This window comes from Micropterus salmoides, unplaced genomic scaffold (genome assembly GCF_014851395.1).
Source record: "Micropterus salmoides isolate LMB-PRFRI ecotype aquatic unplaced genomic scaffold, ASM1485139v1 Ms_hic_scaffold_18, whole genome shotgun sequence".
In the NCBI taxonomy this organism is placed as follows: Eukaryota; Metazoa; Chordata; class Actinopteri; order Centrarchiformes; family Centrarchidae; genus Micropterus; species Micropterus salmoides.
The window spans coordinates 25,702,700-25,717,587 of record NW_024040928.1 but is presented as its reverse complement, the minus strand read 5'-3'; the positions used below and the strand labels follow the sequence as shown (position 1 = coordinate 25,717,587).

General features: G+C 38.2%; 3 protein-coding genes across 9 annotated transcripts in view; all 3 read left to right on the top strand.

Annotated features, from left to right (window-relative positions):
• Window positions 1-3,323, top strand: LOC119908713. Of its 3 annotated transcripts, none has more exons than XM_038726560.1 (9): window positions 1-150; window positions 382-720; window positions 858-1,127; window positions 1,270-1,332; window positions 1,841-1,927; window positions 2,026-2,054; window positions 2,238-2,294; window positions 2,441-2,509; window positions 2,963-3,323. In XM_038726560.1, exons 1-9 carry the CDS (start codon window positions 90-92, stop codon window positions 3,095-3,097), a joined length of 1,110 nt encoding a protein of 369 aa, XP_038582488.1. In that variant the 5' UTR covers window positions 1-89; the 3' UTR covers window positions 3,098-3,323. The 3 variants fall into 3 exon arrangements, with proteins under 3 accessions (XP_038582488.1, XP_038582486.1, XP_038582487.1); XM_038726558.1 differs by having other exon boundaries at window positions 2-150; window positions 2,951-3,323; XM_038726559.1 differs by having other exon boundaries at window positions 34-150; window positions 385-720; window positions 2,951-3,323.
• A 590-nt stretch (window positions 3,324-3,913) lies between these two features.
• On the top strand, window positions 3,914-9,141 carry LOC119908710. Of its 4 annotated transcripts, none has more exons than XM_038726553.1 (9): window positions 3,914-5,550; window positions 5,776-6,108; window positions 6,251-6,526; window positions 6,616-6,669; window positions 6,827-6,916; window positions 7,030-7,070; window positions 7,708-7,764; window positions 8,159-8,230; window positions 8,490-9,141. In XM_038726553.1, exons 1-9 carry the CDS (start codon window positions 5,394-5,396, stop codon window positions 8,592-8,594), a joined length of 1,185 nt encoding a protein of 394 aa, XP_038582481.1. In that variant the 5' UTR covers window positions 3,914-5,393; the 3' UTR covers window positions 8,595-9,141. The 4 variants fall into 4 exon arrangements, with proteins under 4 accessions (XP_038582481.1, XP_038582483.1, XP_038582482.1 ...); XM_038726555.1 differs by having other exon boundaries at window positions 5,773-5,958; XM_038726554.1 differs by having other exon boundaries at window positions 5,773-6,108; window positions 6,619-6,669.
• Window positions 9,142-9,443: 302 nt separating this feature from the next.
• Window positions 9,444-14,888, top strand: part of vash2 (vasohibin 2) — a 29,027-nt gene continuing 23,582 nt past the window's right edge. Inside the window, exons 1-2 of one of the 2 annotated variants that reach the window (XM_038726562.1) lie at window positions 9,444-9,768; window positions 10,970-11,416. In XM_038726562.1, coding sequence (XP_038582490.1) covers window positions 11,096-11,416 — 321 coding nt within the window. In that variant the 5' untranslated portion in view covers window positions 9,444-9,768; window positions 10,970-11,095. Of the gene's footprint in view, window positions 10,163-10,969; window positions 11,417-14,888 lie in introns of both variants that reach the window. The other variant, XM_038726561.1, reaches the window with a different exon arrangement.

The following is a 14,888-nucleotide window of genomic DNA, read 5'->3' as shown; positions in this document are numbered from 1 at the left end:
ACAGGAAGTAAATGCTGTACCTCTCTAAAAGAAGCACTATGGTTCAGAGACGTGACAGTTGAGGACGCAATAACGAGAGAGAGAGAAAAATGGTTAGATTCAGATGGATAAAAACGTCTTTATTTGTGATACTGGTGCTTCAGTTTACAGGTGAGGATTCACAAAACATACATGAATAAATAAAAAAAACATTACTAATAGTATTTTAGTAATTAATATGAATTTATTTTTGACAGCCAGGTTTACTGTTTGTTTTGAACATGGTGTGTTGAGTGGATTACCGTTTGTTGTATTTAATGTTATTGTTACACACAACTATCAACATAAGAGCCATATTCTTATCACAGTTAAGTTTTTATATTTATCTCTCATCTTCAACAGCAGCAACTGGACAGAACCTCTCCTTCACTGTCAGAGTTGGAGATGAAGTCATTTTGCATTGTGGAAATGTGATACAAAATCAGGATAATTGTGACGGGACTTCCTGGTTGGTCAGTCGTGATATTGGGGCAGCAGCAACAGAGCTGATTATACATGGGAAGATCAGTAAAAATGGGATTTCCGAAGCTAAATCAGACAGACTGAATGTTACAGCAGAATGTTTTCTGGTTATAAAAAATGTTACAGTCGAGGATAATGGTCGTTACACCTGCAGACAGTTCAACAAATCAGGACAACAACATGGTCCAGACTCTCTGGTTGTTCTGTCTGTTATCAACAGTGAGTATTTACATCATAATGTTTTCAAACTGTCTTGTTAGAACAATATACTGAAACATTACAATAATTATGATCACAGTGATGAAGTTAATTTTACTCTTGTTGTCTTTCTCTCACAATATCTCCATCTTCACCAGTGGAACAATATCAGAACAATGATACAGTCGGCTTCATCTGCTCTGTGTTGACATATGGAAAGTGTGAACACACAGTCAAGTGGTTGTATGAGGGTAATAAGAACCACACGGTGACACAGGGTTCCTGTTCAGCCTCTGTGGTTTTTACAGCTCCTCCTCTTAGTCAGAAGTCAAACTATTGTGAGTTACTGAAGTGTAACGTGACAGATAATAAGAGTGGACAGATGCTGCTGTGTAGCGTTGACCTCCAGTCCTTGTGTGAGAAAACAGGTACATTTAATTTCATTAGATGAATTTTAAGTTTGAAGATTAGAACATTATTATTTCTCATTTAGTGTCTTCAGATGTTAAACATGAAGTATTTTATCTCCGGTTGTTGTGTTTTGTTATTTCATATAAACAAATCCCAAAGGAAGCACATTGAGGGGGAAAAACAAAACACCATCTGGAAAGGGTGAAACTACAACAAAACCAGGTAGTGACATCTCTCTCTCTCTCTTTTTAAGTCTAAAGTTTGAATGACAGAGTGACACATGGCGGTGGGTGGAGATATTCTCTTATTCACAAGTCTGAGTTTCAAACCTTTCTGTTGGTATCTCTTGTTTGCTGGTGTTGGTTGACTTTGCAATAGAAATGACATTTATTTTTTAAGGGTTTCCATAAGAGGTAAGTTAATGTTATGTAATGTTTTATTAAAGTTTTATTTTTATGTTGTACTCATATCGTGAAAACTGTCAACATCTTATTGTAAGTATCTTCATCATTTGGTTAAATTTCTTAAAGACACTATTTTTAAAACATGCCAAGTAAGAATTTAGACATGATAGATGTGGAAACTAATAAATGTAGATTTGTACCAACTGAAAAAGTACTTTGTACTATGTACTTTTTTTAAAGATTATTTCTCATATTTTAGGTACATGATGTTAAACAGAACATAAACTGCAGGAAAAACATTTGTTATGTTCTAATTCTCCTTCTAGATATGTGGCAATTCATCGTTGTGGCTGTGGGTTTAGCAGCGCTCTTAATAATCATTGTGGTTGTCATCAGATGGAAAAAGGCTAAAGGTGAGATCATCCACATATGAAACTGTTGTTGAATAAGTTTCAATAAACCTGGTTTTCCACAATGGAAACAAAAAGTTGACTCTTTTTTGTCTTTTCAGGGAACAAAACAAAAATGGATGAAAACATTGTGAGTTTTAAACCTTATTAAATATCCAATTTAGTTTAAAGGGAATATATGGAGAAAAACACTGAAGAAGGTATATGTGACAGATATACAGACGCTATTTTAGAGAATGGCACATCAATATATTCTATAATAAGTATTCATTGATTTAAGTGAAAAACTCTTATCTAGACTGTATTTTTCCAGCGACTGAGCTTAAACCCTGCAGTGACTCAACCTGGTCCAGAGACCATGCAGGACATGGTGAGATCACACACCGCAACCAGTACAAAGTTACACTCATTCTTATATATATTTGTTCTCCTTCTGCAACAGAGAAAAAGAGAAGTAAAATTATGCAACTAATCCAGAATGCCCACATGCTACTGAGTGTTGTCTTCTCTGTGTAGACTGATCCTGAAGATGGTGTTTCCTACGCCTCCATCAGCTACACCAGGAAGACCAACAGTAAAGTCCAGGTAAGCTGCATGGTTGATAATACACGTGTTGATGGTGGATGAAGAAACTAACAGTCAATACCATGATGCTAACATGTTCACAATGACAATGCAAACATGCTGATGATTAGTGGGTAAAATCTTTGCAGTGATCACTATCTTAGTTCAGCATTTTTGAATGTTAAGATTTGCTAAAGAGCTAAACACTTAGTACAACTGAGGGTGAGTCATTAGTTTTTGGTCAGAAATATTGGAGAAGATAGCACTAAAAGTTAAAAGACCATTGCTAATAATCTTCCTGAGGGGATATGAGTATCTGCACCATATTTAATTAATCCATCCAATAATTGCTGCTTTGCGTTGTTGTCATTTATTGTTTTGGATTACAATGTGCTGAATTATGTTGCGCCACATACTGTTGTGTATATTATGTGTCGTGCTGGGTTGTCTGTTATTTCAAAGGTTTCTGTTAAGGATGATCATGATGAAGATGATGCAGTGACCTACAGCAGCGTGAAAGCTTCCTCTCCTTCTGCTGGAGGCTCAGCTGATCCCAGCGACCTCTACGCTACCGTCAACAAACCAAACAAAAAAGAGGACGTGGTATAGTTACATCTCATATCAGTCCAGTTACTGATAACTAAAAATAAAACCAAATCAGTTTTTATTCAGCGAGTGCTTCATTCTGTGTTAATGATATTTATTGATACCTTTAGCAAAATTGTAAATGCAGTCAGTCCTGGAGAACATTTAATACTTATTTACTATAAATGTTTATAATTAATCCAAATGCCCCCACCAGAGTAATGACATTGTTATTGATACATGAAGAACTAAGACGATAATTTGAAGCTCAGCTGCATCTGGTTGTTGTTTCAGCATTACATATTGTACTTTTTCAGTTCTTTCATGAACATGTGACCACATTTTTTCTGTTACAAATATTTTTAGGACCGTTTTCAAGATTGATTGGTGTAACAAATCTTTCTGTAGTAGGTTAACTAGTAGTATAATGGATAAAGTAGAAGTAACAACATATGGCTGGTTTCTGTCAGGCACATGCATCTATGGGAAACTTTAAGGTGCCCGTTACTTTATCATCCTTTAGACACAGACTTTTCTGTTCAGGGGATCAGTATATGAAATCCTTACCCACAGAGCTTAAATGGATCATGACTGGCACATTTAAAGAGGGATCTGTCATGAATGGTCTGTTTCTTGTTATTGAGTTTTTATTGTAATGTTTGTGTTTTGTCCTGTTTTGTTCTTATTTTCTTGCTGAGTTTCTTCCCCATAAAATACACATTAAATGAATAAACTTATGTGATAGTGTTCATAGTTAATGTTTTTTGTTGTTGTTATTGCATTTTCTTTACTTTATCACATGTAATTATTTCATTCACAGTATTTGAACATTTAGATGGCTTATAGAATTAGAAAAGATGCCGAGAGGAAGTGGGTTGTGACCTCCTTTATCTACACTGAATCACCCATGAGAGTCGTGTTAAACAAGTGAATGAGTGGAAACAGAGGAAGACCAAAGGGATATATTTCCACTTTCCTTCTCTTGCTGTATAGTTAATGTCACCTGCTGCACCGGGTCTTGAGCACTGACTGTTAGTATAGCTACAGAGGAAAATAAAGGTTTGATATGCTCTTCCCTGATAAAAAACAGCAACTGTTATCAGAGGAAAGGCAAAGCCACTAATCACAGGAAGTAGGTAATGTATTTCTCTTTAAGAAGACTGTGACAGTTGAGAGAGTGAGAACAAGATAGACCGAGAGACACGATGACTGAATTCAGTTTTAAACTTTTTTTTATTGATGGGTGCTTCAGATTACAAATATGAATGTATATAACACATACTACTGCACTTGGTTAAGTTTCGCTGATGGATTTCATGATGCTGTTTTGGTGTTCATGGTACCTTGCATCATGTAGCATTGCCATGTTATGCTGTATCATGTTCTGCTGTGCCCAGGGGTCCTTGAGGGGGGCTCCAGGTGGTCCCCAGCAAAAAGGGGAGTACTTCTTGTTCACTAACTCCATCCATAAGTAACACAATAATAGAATTTATGACTATTTGGTCATGTGTTTCACTTTCTGTAAGAAAACAAATATCCGATGGGTGAACCTCGGACAAAATCTTATCAGTTTAGGGATCCTTCACATTAAAAAGTTTGAGAACCACTGACCTACAGCACTGTGAAAGGTGATCCCAGCAACCTCTATGCTATCATCAAATAAATGAAGAAATAAGATACCAGTTACAGTGCTGGTCAAATATGTTATATTTTCCATTCACCGATCATGTTTTTGTGTGTTCACTGTTTATCTCTGTGGGGAATGTGTCTCTGTAATCCAAATCTTGGCCTTCAATTACCCTGAAGCTCTCACATTTATTTACTGTTTGAAGTGCTGAATGCTTTCAGTGTTACATCAGATTTTTGGGATAATCTAATGTTTTTTTTAAACTTTATATTTCACTTTTTGGATTTATTGCTGTAAAATGTGTTATCCAGAGGGTGGTGTAGTAGCTAAACTACCAATATGCAGAAGTAGTGATCAAACATTCATGAGAAAAGTTCCAAGTTCAAGAGTTGTTTTTATTTGTTTCATCTGTTTTATCTCTTTCAAACTATCTACCACTAGTTATTGTTTCATATGCAATAATGTTAATAAGTATATCTCTGTCCAGTTTAATTATAATGTCCTGGTGCTATGAAAGTGCCTTAAAGTAAACTGATAGGAGTTGGGATGTAACGTTTAGATTGAATTCGCTGGGGGGAGTTTGTTACAGCTTATGTCAGAGTGTTCACATCTGACGTTCTCTGGTTACACAAAAACAGCAAATACTAAAAGAGGAAAACTTTCGTTATGAGGAAGTGATGACACACTATTCACATGAAGTATGTGCTGTTTTGGTTTTTGTTGAGAAGCACTTGTTCAAGCAAGTGTGAAAACGAGAGGCAGAAAAGAAAAGAGACAGACAGAAGAACAATGGTTGAATTCAGATGGATTAAAATGTTTTTATGTTTGATACTAGTGCTTCAGTTTACAGGTAAGGATACAAACACTTTACAAAACTTAACTTTATACATATGAATTATAGTACCTGTTTGCTTCATGCTGTTTGTTTTAAATTCAGTGGTCTCTCGAAAACTAAGTTTGAAAGACACTTGTTGCATTTAAAATGATCCTCACACCATGAACGTAAAAGCTATAATCTTACTTTATTTTATATGTTCATGTTTCTCTCCAATGTCTTTTTCTCTAATTTCAGCAGTATCTGAACAACATCACCCGTCTCTAATTGTCAGTAAGGGAGATGAAGTCACTTTGCCTTGTGAAAACGTGCAAAATGATCACCGTAAATGTAACAGTACTGCCTGGCACATCAGTGGTTGTCCTGGCAAATCAGAAAGAAACCGGGTTATGCAAGGGCAGATTGTTACACCAAACACCAAAGGTAAATCAGACAGACTGAGTGTTGCAGAGAACTGTTCTCTGGTTATAAAGAATATCACAGTCGAGGATGTTGGTCGTTATTACTGTCAACAGTTCAGATCAGGACAACAACAAGGTCCAGACTCTCAGGTTTATCTGTCTGTTGTTAACAGTGAGTATTTCCATCATAATGTTTTCAGCTCAAACTGTCTTGTTAGAACAATATACTGAAACATTACAATAATTATGATCACAGTGATGAAGTTAACTTTACTCTTGTTGTCTTTCTCTCACAATATCTCCATCTTCACCAGTGACTGAACATAAGGACGCTGATAAGGTGACGTTAAACTGCTCTGTGTCGACATATGAACACTGTCGACACACAGTGAAGTTGCTGTATGGGGGTACAGAGGTTGATAAACATAACGAAGAGTTAAGGATGGACCAGTCTTACTGCTGGGCCAGTGTGATCTTTAAGACTTCTCATTTTATTCACAAGTCTCAGGAGTTATTGAAGTGTAAAGTGACGGACAGCTACAATGGAAAAGTGTACACCTTCAGCCCTCAGTCTTCAGTCAAGAAAACAGGTGAGAATATGATGAGCGATTTAAAATCACTTCATCCTGATGTGAAAATTATAAAATGCATTTGTTTATTTTATGAATTTTATCTAAAGTAGGAGCTAACAAAACAGCACCTGGAAACAACAATGAAACCACAAAGCCACAAGGTATATTTTCATATATATATATACATGTATAGCACTCTCTTTTTCTCTGTTTGTTTGTGTGTTGTTCGACTGAAAAAGCATTTGTGAAAATCATTTTAATAACAGTGTTGAACAGGACAGAAAACTGCAGCCTAAAGTGTTTTCTTTCTATTTCTAGATTGGCTGTGGTTGTACATCACTGTGTCTGTGGGTTTAGCAGCACTCTTTATAACTGTTGTGGCACTCATTAGATGGAAGAGAAATAAAGGTGGGAATTTCATTCACAGAGTAAACTTTTATCAACAAACTGTTTTGATTAACCTAAATTTTAACTAAAATAACTTATTTAAAAGTTAAAAATAACTATGTTTGTCTTTTCAGGGAACAAAAAGACAAAAAAAACACAAATAGATGAAAACATGGTGAGTTTTAAAACTGAATAATAAATATTTATACAATAATGACTTTACAGAGACAAACCAGTGTTTGAGGTAGTTGCTTTTCAGAACAGTAACTATACTGAAAGAGAATAAGAATAAGCAGTACAGACTATAATGTCTTGAAACTAAGTGGTGGCAGACACAATTATGCGCAAAATCAAATTAGGACATAAATACAAATAAATGAAATTCCCCCAGGGCTTCAGACTCTCAGCTGCCCCGTATGCCTCTGGTTCAATGTGTGTGATTTGGTTTGGGTGATCTGATTGACTGCAAGTAGTTTGCGACTGGGACCACAAAAGAACAGTGTGTTTGTGCAGACACAAGCTAAATCTGGGTTTTGGAGGCTTAAAGCAAACTTTTCAAAGACTGCGAGGGGCCCAACGCTATTTTTTAAACATAAACAACAGCCTCCAAGAGTTCAAATACAATGTCAACAACATATGTTATAAGCCTCATTGGCGTAGTATTTGTCAGGTGTATTAGAATGCATTTTGTTAAGTCAAAATGAATTTATCCATGGAGCTGAAGTTGTAGAGTTGAAGCAGTTTTCCCGCTAATCCAAGAGGCTTCATCACACCACATTTTCCACTAACATAACTAGACTGTGTTTGTCCAGGGAGTGCGCTTAAACCCTGCAGTGACTGAGTTTGCTCCAGAAACCAATCAAGACATGGTGAGATCTCACACTACACACAGTACAAAGTTACACTCATAGGTGTTTGCATGTGTCCTTTAAAATATAACTGTATGAGTCAGGAAGTAAGCCTAATTTCCTTCTGCAACAAAGAAGAAAAGGGAAGGATGTTGATGCAATTGCTGTTCACCAGAACAGAATAACATAGAATTAAATGGACAGTCAAAAGGTTCAACAAGAAGGCTGTAGATCAAAATGCAAGATCAGTCAGCTTAAAAGCATAATAGTCAATTTAACAATCTGGAAGGCACCTTGAAAAGTGTAAACCGGCAAATCCCGAAAGAGAGTGAAAGAGGCATAACATAACCAAGAGTAGATGGGAATAGAATAAAAATGTTACTGAGCAGCCATGTGATATGTCTTCTCCGTGTAGGCTGATCCTGAAGATGGTGTTTCCTACACCTCCATTTGCTTCACCGAGAAGACCAACAAGGAAAAAGTCCGGGTCAGCTGTCTGTTATAATTGTGTTTTACCCTTATTTTAAGTGCTGTGTTGCATGTGATGATGTTGCAGTGTGTTGTGTTTATGTTATTGGGTTATTTTGTGTTTCTTTCAGTATGTATTTCATTATTTAAATGCTTTGTTGTGTTAATGTGGAGTTGGATTCTGCTTTACACTGTATTATCTTTCTACTATATTTTAACCATGTTAAATCCTGTTAACTAATTTAGGTTTTGTACTGTGTCCCTTTTATGTTCTTTAGGTTCAAGGTGGTGATGATGCAGTGACATACAGCATTGTGAAAGCTCCTTCCTCTTCTGCTGGAGCCTCTGCTGACCCCAGAAACCTCTACGCCACCATCAAATAACCAAAAAAATGAAACAAAAAACAACATATTATAGTTACATTTAATATTGTTGCATTTTGATAGATCAGTAGTTTAAGCTTTTTGGTCTGAAAACAATGTCAGTTTTTATTCCCAGAGTGAGTTTGGTGTGACTTTTAACAAGAAGGGTCTGGGTTGCTTTGTGGTACTGTATTGATTGTTGTGCAGAAATTGTTTGTGCAATCCAAATCTTAGAGAGTATTTTATATTTAATCATATTTATTTCTGATACAGCTGAAGAATTAAATCCTACTGTTATTTTCCAATAATATAGTGTTGCAGTGTTATTTAACCAAGTATTCTCTTCTCATTCCCATTACTGCTATAAAAAGCTTTTTGTCCAGAAAGCCAGAAGGGGGAGTAATAGCCCTACATTCAGAAGGCTGATTGCCATATACAGAAAATGTGATTCACCTGTGGTTTTGTTATGTGCAATGAGACGAACATTACTTCTCCCTGTAATGTCACGTAATTATCATTATTTACGATCCCATTTGGAAGTTTTATTAAAACTCATATTCTATCTCTATTTTGTGAGACGTGTGTATATAATTTTGCTATAAGAATAATTATATCATATTCTACTCTGTTCAATTAAATTTTATTCAATTGTATTGTGAGAACTAACTTTGTCAAGCACCTAAAAATGAACAAAATGTTCAAAATCAACAGTTGCAACAAGGGGAAGAAAATCCCATTTGTTGCAGCTATTTCACTTGTTGACGCCCTCGTCCATCAAAATCCACCAATCAGAAAGCGCCGACCCGCCCCTCTTTGTTGGCTCGACCAATGAGAAGCCGTCGGCCGTTGGTGGCTGCCGAGGATGCGTACAACGGAGAGACACAGGAGAGCAGTATGTAGCTCGTAGAACCGTTTTATCCCCAACGATTTGATCATGTGAGGGATTAAAGAAGCCTTCTTTATCAACATGAAGTCGGATTTTCGGGGGAGATAGTTGATACCGAGCCGCCGTGCAGGCTGCTGACCGGGAGGAATGCGCAGGGGGAGCTCATTTTCCCGGACCGTGGTGGTGGGAGGTAACGGCCCCCGCAGTGTTGTTAGACCGAGAGAGAGCGGCTAGTGTCAGCTAGCTAGCAAAACAGGAGAACTTCCGGAGGATATTTTCAAAATAAAAAAAAGCTCCGGCGAGAACACGGTACGTTTGGTTGAAGTTGTCCAGATTAAATTTTTCTGACACACTTAAAACACGTATAGACGAAGACGTAATGGGTTTATGAGTATGTTGCAACGATTAGTTGACCCTATTCTTTATACACGCAAAATCGAGGACCGTGCTGCTTTTACTTTAGAAGCACTTTCCGTTTCCCTAGCCCAACGGTTCTTATAACTAGCTAGCTTGACACATACAAGACGGGGTGAAGTTACAAAGCCTCGAACCAAAACAAGACTTCACTGCCTGTGGTGGACAACGGATCCTTCTCATGAATGGGACCCACCTCGTCTCAATGTGTGTTTTTCGAGTCAAATGCCTTTTTTAACCGCAGGACCTGTCCTTTATCTGAAATCGGAGCCCCGGTGAAAAAACAACGGTACGTTTGGATTAATAATGGTTGAGATATTTCAGCGGATGCAACCAAAATTAAACTCAGCTATCGATGTGAACTTGTGCCAGTGGTAACGTTACTCACTAGTGAGTTTTCAAGTCACTTCTGCAATAAGTTATGTTTTTAATTCTGTGCATGCTGTCAGTGTAATACAATTTAAAACAGAAATTCGCGATAGTTTATTTTATACACATGAATGAGTTTGTAGAGATGTTAGAGCTTCATTTGTGAGTGAACACTAACGTTACACAGACTAAAAAGTGTTCCGTGTTTGCATTTCTTGACTTTATAACAACCTCTGTAGCTTAATTCATATTGCGTTTGACACTTTTGGTACCCTAGGCTACTTGTGTGATTCTCAGTGTTGATTTTACTTGGATTTTAACTATCAAATGTTCTGTTGGTTATTCTGGACCTATCATTTCTCTGCACAGTCTTTTTGCTGTCATATTTATGCTTTTTACAGCTGTTGCAGGATTACTTTGAAAGAAATCAATCTCGGTGGGCTGTTGCTAGATCGGGGAGGGTTTTGCCTCCCTATAGGGATTTGTTGTCATGTTGTCAAGGCTTCATACTCCACTGTAGCACCATCATTCCTCTTCCAAAATAGGAAAGGCGCAGATCTTCTTTGGGTGTGCCCACTCAAGGGGAAGCATCTTATTAAAACATAACTGTACCTTTTATGGAAACATTTTTCAGAAGGAGTAATGTCATTTACTACTAGCCTACTTTGAGGAAGTAAATTGTGTTCTGGTATGGTTAAAGTATTTTATTTATTTTTCACCTTTCCAGGTTTGTCCTTTTAAGATCAAAATGTACTGTCCAACACTGACAAACAAGAAGAAGCTCTTGTAGCGGGAGGAGGATCGCCTGCCCTAACGTTTCCTCCTCCTCCTCCTCCTCCTCTTCCTGGGATCAATGACGGGACCCAACTCCCCAAGCCGGACCGGCACCTCCCCGGCCAAGCTGAGCAGGCATGGCCGATCCAAGAGCACCAGCTCGCACTGCCTCCGCCGCTGCAGCACCCATGAGGACTCCTCCACCTCTCCCCCTAACAACAGCTCCGGGTCCCCTGGGGAGGAAGAGGAGAAGGATGGAGGGGTTCTTTTCTACGTTAATAGGGCCGGTTTTCCCATTGAGAGCACAACGTGGGAGAGGATGTGGTCCCATGTGGCTGCTGTTCACCCTGAGGGCCAGGAGATGGTGGACAGGATACGGAATGCGGCATACCTTCCCAAGGTAAGCCAACTGTGATTGGTTCATCCCGTGGTGTTTGAAGCTGTGGACAAAATAACACGCCATGAGAAAATATTTTAACTTTGAAGCAACCAGATTCCCAATATACTGGATATATCCACTTGGTTCATTTGGAATTTCAACTGATCTGTTCCTAAACTTCCCTTGTTTTGAAGTATTTTGTAGTATTGTTGACCAATGCACCTGCAATTTGGAGCTCTGTTTGTCATCTTGTCACGTCTTTGTCTTAGCTGGAAATTTTAAGCATTTTCTAGTATCTAAACCACAGCTACAATGAGCAGTCAGTTAGTTTAAAGACTGATAAAAACACAGAAAATTACCATACAATCAGTCAAAGAGGCTAGTGGGTTTTGGGGGCAGGATTTAGATTGTTCTTATAAGTTATACATTATTATATTCCATTTTATTATCATTTGGTTGAATTTGAGACATGAAAAATCAACACAATTGGACATGGGAATTCACCTGAGCAATATGTTCAAAGTTTATGGAAGTGCTTTCGTTGTTAATGGACTCTTTATGAAGGGTTTCTTCATGAAACCTCTTTGGGTCCCTGTGGCTACTGAACTATGAAGGAATACAGGGGCCGCTTTACTTTTTAGCATCAAAACCAGCTCTGATGTGACAAGACAGGATGGATGAGTGTGTTAACTGCTCAGGTTTCTTGCTGCAGGCTGCATAAAGGCTGGCTATATAATAGGACTGGCTTTCACTGTGTTTGAGACGTGTATTCAGTATTCACATGTTGACAGGTCTCATCGCTACCTTCCTGTGCAAAGGTTGGTGCTGGGTTCTTCTCGAGTGCCAGTTCTGTGCGTATCAAACATGCTCGATATTTGCAGGACAATGTTGATTGTATCATCTTATTAGTATTATTACTATCAATAAGGCTGTGGATTAATTTTAGTTTCTAACATGGCAGACAAAAATTGCTATCACAATTTCTCAGAGCCCAAGGTACATTACGATTGTGATATGAGTCAGATTGATGGTGATGGTGTAATGGATAAGATGCCTGCCTTTGGTGTGAGAGACCCGGGTTCAACTCCCCACTGTGACCCATGCACCAATGTGTCCCTGAGCAAGACGCTTAACCCCTCGTTGCTCCAGAGGCATGCAATGTCTGATATGTATAGCAATTGTAAGTTGCTTTGGATAAAATTGTCATGTAAATTATTTTATATTATGTGTCTCCTAGTCAGTTCAAGGTATAGTGACTGTCTGTAGAGTAGTGTGTGTGTGTGTGTGTGTGTGTGTGTGTGTGTGTGTGTGTGTGTGTGTGTTTACAGTTACATTGCTTGTGTGTTAATGTCAACCTGTTTTCACACTCTGTTTCACAAATACACACACTCTTAGGGTGTACACACACACGAATACATCATATTACCATGACAACAAGTGTGCTAAATCGGGGCACCATACCTGTCAAGTGAGGTTAAATCTGCCTTTTGGATTTATGGTGTGACAGACTGTGTGTGTCATTGAATCCAGACTCACACACGTCTATTACACACATGTTCGTACTATCATAGCTTGTGTGGTTAGACAAATACTGTGTGTATACTACCCTAAAGACAATTTTAAACAAGACAGAGTACTGTCACTACAGTTGAGTATGCGCTCTGACTGCCATACCAAAGAGCCTGGCTCTTCGCCGTTGCATGTTTGGTACCGAGGTTTGAAAACCTCTCATCCTTCACTAAAATAACAATAACAGTATAAACTTACAGGTTAAAACCCCAATTGCAAAAACTGTGCACCCTGTCAATTGTCCTTTGGTAAGACATTAAAACCTAAACAATTGCAGTGTTGTATAGCTGATCTTGACTGCCTCGTAGAGAATTTCAATACAGTGTTCACATACATGTTTTGTATATCACACAAACTACAGCACTTCAGCCAACAACCATTAAGTAACACAATTTTGCTGGTTTCAGCTTCTTAAATGTGAAAATGTGCTGCTTTCCCCAGCTTTATATCATTGTAAAAAGATTTTTTGTTAAAGTTTTTGACTGTTGGTTGGACAAAACAAGACGTATGAAGACATTCAGCTCTGAGAAATGAATTGTTTTTATATTTATCCACGACTAAAAATTCAAAAAATAAGTTCTTCGGGGTGAAAGAACGTGTATCATGTGCATCCCCACACTCATGATACATATCTCTGTCTGCTGCTACTGAGGCCCCTCAGCCCTGATTTTCCTGTCAGTGATTTGGATGAAAGCTTGTTGTGTTTCAGGCTCGGCAGGAAGGAATCTGGTTGTTGTTGTTTAGCACTACTAATTGGCCATGTGGTGACCCGGTTGGCTGGCAGTGCCAAAATCCCATACTGTTGTTCTGGACAGAAGCACGACAGGAGGACATGTGCACACAAACAAACACACACACACACTGTACAAGTGTAGATACAGAATGTGCACACATAAGCAGCTTGTCTGTTTTCCTCATAGAAGCCTTTAGCCATAGATCATATTCACATGTACCTGTTGCTCGTGACTATCACTATAAAGTTTGAGCCAACTGCAAAGCCACTTGGAAGCCTTTCAAGTAGGAAAATACAGTATGTCAGTATAGTAGTGTGAAAAAGGTGACAGCCAAACAACATTGTTATATGCTTTTTATTATTTTACTTGACCTATTTTAAAGTTTAAAAGATTCCAGTTTATCTCTTGTTGAGTGTAATTGGAACCTTGTTTCACATTAAATTAAAATCGACCATCACATGCAAAAATGCTATTGAATTAAGTTTTCTTTTACTTTGCTTTGCAAGGACACTGCTATGGATGAGTAAGTATGGGTGCTGTAAGCTTGCACCCAAGGTGTCTGTTGGTTTACGTTGTGCTATTGTGTATAGTTGATATGCAACCTGATGCCTTTGTGTGTGTGTGTGTGTGTGTGTGTGTGTAGTGTGAAAGCAGGTGGTTACCACAGATGCAGTTGCTGATACATTGACACAGGTGGGTTAACTGTGTTTAGAGAGGGAAGGAGGAAGAGAGACAGAAGAAGAATAACTGTAATTGACAGTCTGTTTCATTTATTATGACCAGCCTGTGTTGGTTTTTTGTGGTTGTAAAGTTATTACAGCCGCTGTGTGTAACATTTAACAATAGAAAATAATAAACATACACATGTAATTTTTCAGTCACCAGGTCAGTTTTGGGAAGAAATGTGGTGGATTGCTCTGGGATACAAATCAGAAAGTAGGTCATGCTTTCAAAATGCAACCTGTGGAACCTTCAGGTATACTTAACACAGTGTACTTCTGTTTTATCCACGTTGCCACCTTCCGTGCCCTGATTAACAGAAATGAAGTCTTTGCACTGGGGCCGAATAATCCCTCTAATACAATCTGGGTAATGGATAATCTCTGGATACCAACTGGACTACCTAAAGGCCTTTTAATGGGAAACAAAGCTGGCTAGAACTCGCCTGAGCAAAGATCTCTGCCAGAGCT

What these genes read in the sequence shown, in the direction of transcription:
- LOC119908713 (XM_038726558.1), top strand. Translation starts at nt 90, where the DNA reads ATGGTTAGATTCAGATGGATAAAAACGTCTTTATTTGTGATACTGGTG. An exon ending in TGAAACTACAACAAAACCAG is followed by an intron (nt 1,333 to 1,840) that starts GTAGTGACATCT and finishes TTCTCCTTCTAG; the next exon opens with ATATGTGGCAATTCATCGTT. An exon ending in AGACCAACAGTAAAGTCCAG is followed by an intron (nt 2,510 to 2,950) that starts GTAAGCTGCATG and finishes GTTATTTCAAAG; the next exon opens with GTTTCTGTTAAGGATGATCA.
- LOC119908710 (XM_038726552.1), top strand. Translation starts at nt 5,394, where the DNA reads ATGAAGTATGTGCTGTTTTGGTTTTTGTTGAGAAGCACTTGTTCAAGC. An exon ending in GTCTTCAGTCAAGAAAACAG is followed by an intron (nt 6,527 to 6,615) that starts GTGAGAATATGA and finishes TTTTATCTAAAG; the next exon opens with TAGGAGCTAACAAAACAGCA. An exon ending in TAGATGGAAGAGAAATAAAG is followed by an intron (nt 6,917 to 7,029) that starts GTGGGAATTTCA and finishes TTGTCTTTTCAG; the next exon opens with GGAACAAAAAGACAAAAAAA.